The sequence below is a fragment of the Ornithorhynchus anatinus genome, chromosome 4 (assembly GCF_004115215.2).
Source record: "Ornithorhynchus anatinus isolate Pmale09 chromosome 4, mOrnAna1.pri.v4, whole genome shotgun sequence".
NCBI classification, from domain to species: domain Eukaryota; kingdom Metazoa; phylum Chordata; class Mammalia; order Monotremata; family Ornithorhynchidae; genus Ornithorhynchus; species Ornithorhynchus anatinus.
This window is the reverse complement of record NC_041731.1, coordinates 99029551-99035550: the sequence shown is the minus strand read 5'-3', so window position 1 is coordinate 99035550 and position 6000 is coordinate 99029551. Positions and strand designations below refer to the sequence as shown.

Sequence of the window (6000 nt, the reverse complement as noted above, 5' to 3'; positions counted from 1 at the left end):
GCCCCGGCGGTGGCTGCTCTGAGGCACCTCAATCTCTGCCCGGGAAACCACTGAGGCAGCGTGGCCTGGGGGCCTGGGACTCGGAAGGACCCGTGTTCTAATTCCGGCTCCGTCGCTCGGCTGCCCCGTGACCTCGAGCGAGTCGCCTCGCTCCTCCGGATCTCAGTTCCCTCGTGCTTAAAATGGGGATTAAGACCGCGAGACTCACGTGAGACCCGGACCGTGTCCAACCCACTTATCTTGGATCTATCCCGTGGCTTAGCACAGCGCCTGGCCCCTAGTCAGGGCTTAACAAATACCTTAAAAAAAAAAAAAAGCCAATAGTCAGTTCTGATTCTACTCGAGAAGAGATATGTAGCCATTTGGAGGTTTTAGAGAGGGGGAACTCGAGTGTTGTGAATTCTATTTTAAAGAGAGGACGCATGCAGCTGGAGGAGAGGCTAAAGAGGGGGAGAAGCCGGAGGAAGTTACAGCAGTCCAGCCAGGGGATGCGGGCTCCAACCCGGGTGGTGGAGGGAAAGAGAGGGGACCAGCGGCGTATTTCAGGACAGGCAGGATTTGGAAAACAATAGGGGAGGCGAGAGAGGTGACAGAGGACACCGACATTACAAACTCCTTGGGCGGGTTCGGGAACAAGTCCATATCAATCAATCGCTAGCATTTTGAGTGCTGATTATATGCCGAGCACTATAATCAGCACTTGGGAGACAGAGTTGGCCAACGCCTTCCCTGCCCACGGCGAACTTAAAGTCTAGAAGGGGAAAATACATTAATATAACTCAGTAAATTGAAGGGAGATAAGGCAACAGGTGGAAGTGTGCGAGAGGGTCGTGGGCAAGGAATAAGCCTTCTTGAAACTTTGGGGTACTTTCCAACCACACTGCACCCACTGGGCATTCAATGGTATTTATTGAACGCTTACTACGTACAGAACACTGTATTAAACGCTTGGAAGCGTACGATATAGCAGATAGTTCCTGCCCACAAGCTGTAAGTCTAGAGGACCATGACTGTAAAGGACGGAAGTGACGCGATGACTACTTTATGAATCGATCGTTTGAAGTCGGGGGAAAGAAGACAAAGGAAAAGTGAGAGGTGGAACGGATAGGGAGAGGAGGGCAGGAATTCGTAATCCTTCAAAGGGGAAAGGGAGCGGGATCCGAGGCACAGAGAGAGCTGTGACCTTAAGGTCAACGGGGAGCCCTTCCTGGCAGATGCCGGGAAAAAGAAGGATGCCGTGGTGAAGACAGGAGACCACTGAGGATACAGGGGGACTCATAGAAAAAGTTGGAACCGTCCGGCCTGCTTCTTATTAAAAACAGACAGAATTTAAGCGGATAGTGGTCGTCAAGCACCTTGCCGAGCGGCTGATGGAAGACGCTCAGACCAGGGATATTCGCAGTAGAAGAGGGAGGGAGAGCAGGTATCACAGCCCCATTTTACAGCTGAGGAGAGCCGAGGCACGGCTAAGTTAAATGATTCGCCCGAAGTCATTCGGCCGGCAAGCGCGTCTCGTCGGTGAAAGAATTTGCAAAGTCACCGGGGACGGTTTGACGACGGGGACGGGGGAGAAGCCCCGGAGACTTTAGAAGGGAGCCGAAGGTCTGGAGCCGTCGGTGGGGAGTATTAGCGAGTGAGCGAATCGACAGGGGAGGACCGACACTGGGCGGGCCGGAGGGCAGAGCTGTGGCCCGAGGGGGCTTCGTCCGTCGTTCTCCGTCGTCGGCACGAGCGGCAGGGGTTGTCACGGGTTCTGGATTTCCCTTCGGATCGTTCGGCGGCTGAAGCGGGGGGAGAGCGAGGAGGGAGGAGGTGACCGAGGTACGGCCGGGACAGGAAAGGTGCCTAGGGAGGTGGGGCGGGCAAAGAGGTCTCAAAAAGGTAAGAGATTAAAGAGCGGCACTGAACGTTCATCGTGTCCCCTTTGCTGTGCTTCCCAGCACATTTCAAAGGAATACTTTCCAACCCATTTCTTCCCCGTTTCTTATTTCCTGGCTTTTCAGAAAGTCCCCAGGCTCAATCTTCACCGCCTCGTACTTAAGAGCTCCCTTTCGCGTCACGAGCTCAAACCAAACCGAAAACGTCTACCCGACTCTGCCTGCTGAAAGCCGAGCGTGACTGCAACCCAAAAGTTATTTTTGGAAAGAGATTTATTCGGGAATTACATCATTTCAAATATCTTCCAAAATACAATTTGCTGAGATAGCTACAAAAAGAAATCAAGTAAGAGAAATGAGTCTTGTTAATTACCATTTAAATATTTTACTTTCACTATATATACACATACAAAATGCCACACGATTTTCTTTACTCTTGGAATGTGCACCGGTTCAAGCCCGCAGCTTCGTGTTTTTCCAAATCCACGACACGGAGGTTCCGGATCGGCACGCGAGACGGCCTTGCCCGCCGGTCACGGCACGACGAAGTCTGTGAGTTTTTCCACGGAGCGGCGGCCGTTTAGAGCTGCGGGAGCTTGTCCACGGGGGTGTCGAATTTAAAGTCTGCCGGGAACAGATCCGGAGCCCGAGGATAGATGAGCCTGTAAGACTGCCGGATGGTAACGTCGGCAACTCCGGCGATATCTCCGATTTCTGAGAGAGAACAGAAGAGGTACGTTGTGTGGGTATTTTCCTTCTCGTTTTTAAAAGGACCATCCACCTCCCCAGCCCTCCCAGCCCCCGCCGTCTCCCCGGACGTTTTTCCACGATGCTATTTCGGTCCCCAGTAGCCCGTTTCAGTAGGCGCGACTCCAAAACGAAGGAGACCTCGGGTGGTCCGGGAGCTCACCCTCGACCTCCCTTCACCAGCCCATTCCCTTTAATTGTGGCCCCGCGGCCAAGATGGAGCAAAGCCGAAGCAGCGTGGCTTAACGGCAAGAACCCGGGCTTGGGGGTCAGAGGTTGTGGGTCCTAATCCCGGCTCCGCCTTTTGTCTGCTGAGTGAGCCTGGGCAAGTCACTTCACTTCTTTGGGCTTCAGTTCCCTCATCTGTAAAATGGGGATTAATAATAATGTTGGTATTTGTTAAGCGCTTACTATGTGCAGAGCACTGTTCTAAGCGCTGGGGGAGATACAGGGTCATCAGGTTGTCCCACGTGGGGCTCAGTCTTCCTTCCCATTTTACAGATGAGGTAACCGAGGCAAAGAGAAGCTAAGTGACTTGCCCACAGTCACACAGCTGACAAGCGGCAGAGCCGGGATTCGAACCCATTCGAGACAGAGCCCCACGTGGGAAAAGAACTATGCCCAACCTGATTACTTTGGACCCCCTACCCCAGTGTTTAGAATAGTGTTTAGTACAAAGTAAGTGCTTAGCAAATACCATAATAACAGGGCCCAGAGCCTTAGACTGTTCTCCCCATCTAGACTGTAAGTTCGTTGTGAACAGGGAATGTATCTGTCCACTGTTTTTTTTAACTCTCCCAATCGTTCAGTACAGTGCTCTGCACACAATAAGCGTTCAGTAAATACAACCGACTGAGTCACCCAACTTCAGCCGGCGGAACAAGCCAGCCCTTCCCGCGTCGGGGAGTCGGGCTGGGCCTCAGCAATCACGGCTTTCTTCTAGGTCACGGCGTGGTGCCACCCCGGCGGGCTTTTAGGCAGTGACAGCGTGAGCCACACGATTAAAAAGCCCTTAGTACAGTGCTCTGCACACAGTAAGCGCTTAATAAATCAGATTGAAAGAATCAGGACATCTCACTGAGCTCAGCAGCAAGCAAGGACTCTTGCTGGACTCTATCCTTTGTCGTAGGGGGCGGGGTGTGTGTGCGCAAGAATTTCCAGAACGGCGAACCCCCACAAGAGACCGTTGAGAATTGAGAGGACTTTCTTGGGCTCCACTAAGATGGATCCTGAGCCCTCGCCATCCTGGGCGAGGACGAGCCGGCAACCTGCCCACGCCCCTGGGAGGGTCTTCGGGAGGGAGGCTGGGCCCCAGCTGAGAAGGAGATCCTCTACCCGCGACGACATTCGTGGCGCTTCCTCATGCTGTAATTATCCTGATCATCTTTTTTTATGGTACTTAAGCACCTACTACGCCGTTCTATAGACTGTAAAAACCCGATTAGACTGTAAGCCCATCAAAGGGCAGGGACTGTATCTGTTACCGATTTGTACATTCCAAGCGCTTAGTACAGTGCTCTGCACAGTGAGTGCTCAATAAATACTATTGAATGAATACAAGTGAATTGGGCTGGACGCAGTCCCTGCCCCTCATGGAGCTCACAGTCTAAATAGGAGGGAGATCTGAGGCACAGAGAAGTTGAGCGATTTACCCAAGGTCACCCGGCAGACAAGTGGCGGAGCTGGGATTAGAACCCAGGTCCTCTGACTCCCGGGCCCGGGCTCTTTCCGCTAGGCTTCGCTGCTTCTCGGCATCATTATAACATTGCTATTTTTTGGTTTTACGCCATCACCACCCCCCGACACACTTTTATTCTTACACTGTGAGCGGGGGGCAGAGGGGGGAGGCGAGTGAGGGGAGTGTGCTACTCTAATTCTCACCAGGGGATTTTTTTTCCTCAGCCCTGAGTTCAGTGCTCAGCACACAGCAGGCATGCAATAAATAACGACTCAACGAACAAATGTGCCAACAGCCTCTAAGTACCCAATCTGCTTCCGACGACGACTCAGCCTTTTGTGAAACCTGTCAAAATTTCTAATAGCTACTAGACTTCTGATTTTGAACCCACGCCTGCTTCAACACGAAGCCTCCAATTCCTCAGTTTACGGAGACGCGTTCGAGTTGCCCCCTAGATGCAATGACCCGGGGTGGCCGGGTTTAGACTGGGGAATGCAGAATGCTCTTCTTAAATCACTCCATCGTTCTTTAGTCCTATGCAGACCTGCAGTGAACACAGTAACTGGCATCAGCTTTAACGATGGTTTCGCCACTTCTGTCACCTTCTCCAAGAACTGGGTTAATTCCAGAAACTTAGCTCCGGAAGGCAGGTCGGAACTATGTTCCGAAACGGAAGATCGAAGAGCCTCAGTTACTACACTACTTGCAGATGGTGGATTGCCGACGTGCAAAGCAGCCCAGACCCACCCCACTCATGGCCTCTCATGGTAAATTTTCTATAAATCGCTAGGACACGGAAGGACGAACAGGACAGCACGATTCCCATAATATCGCCGTGAACTGGATATACCGCATGGGCTCTCTGCTACTGGGAATGTTTCTTCTGGCAGACGCACAGGATTTGAGCAAGGGCCTAGGAGTCAGAAGGACCTGGGTTCCGATCCTGGCTCCACCACTTGCCTGCTATATAGTCTTGGGGAAGTCACTTCCCTGGACCTCCGTTACCTCGTCTCTAAAACGGGGATGAAGATTGTGAGCCCCGTGTGGGACAGGCTCTGTGTCCAACCTGATTTGACTATCTACCCCAGCGCTTAGAAAAGTGCCTGGCACATAAGCACTTAAATAAAATTTTAAAAAATGGGAGTGGTGGTCACATGACAGTCCTTCAGGGGCAACCACATATATGGAGGGGGAGGGAAAAGGGGACCTCCATCGTGAGACCAGCTATTTAGCAATTTCTCAGCTTTCCTAAAGAGACATTCAATACCCACCCTAATTTCATACACAATTTATAAACCCTAAGGATAGCATCCTTGGACTATTTTTCATGAAACACACACACTCCCCCCTCCAAAAAAAGAGACTGAAATATTTATGCCCAGTTATTTCAGCACATTTCCATAAAGCAATCTTGACTAATACCTGTGTTAACATTAGAAAGATCAGGTGAGAGGACTCCTATCACGGGCTCTTTTTTAAATTTGTTTTTTTTAATGCCCTGAAACGTTTGAATATATTTTAGTGCCTAATATATGCATACGTGACTCGCGCAAGCTGTAATGAAGAAATTCAAACTCCGGCTAAGCCATGAATATTTCATCTGATCTCAAACAAGTTTGAGGGTAGAGACGGGAGAACGAAATTAAGCACACCACCACACCACCTCGGGACCCGAACTGTGTCGTGCCGGCTTTAAAG

The 6000-nt window shown here is 51.2% G+C and overlaps 1 protein-coding gene across 1 annotated transcript in view; it reads right to left on the bottom strand.

Moving 5' to 3' along the window:
• Nucleotides 1-2132: 2132 nt before the first annotated feature.
• GTF2B (general transcription factor IIB) overlaps nucleotides 2133-6000 on the bottom strand; it is a 40633-nt gene continuing 36765 nt past the window's right edge. Inside the window, exon 7 of the mRNA XM_029063754.2 lies at nucleotides 2133-2591. Within this exon, the coding sequence (XP_028919587.1) occupies nucleotides 2458-2591 (134 nt within the window). The 3' untranslated portion in view covers nucleotides 2133-2457. The remainder of the gene's footprint in view (nucleotides 2592-6000) is intronic.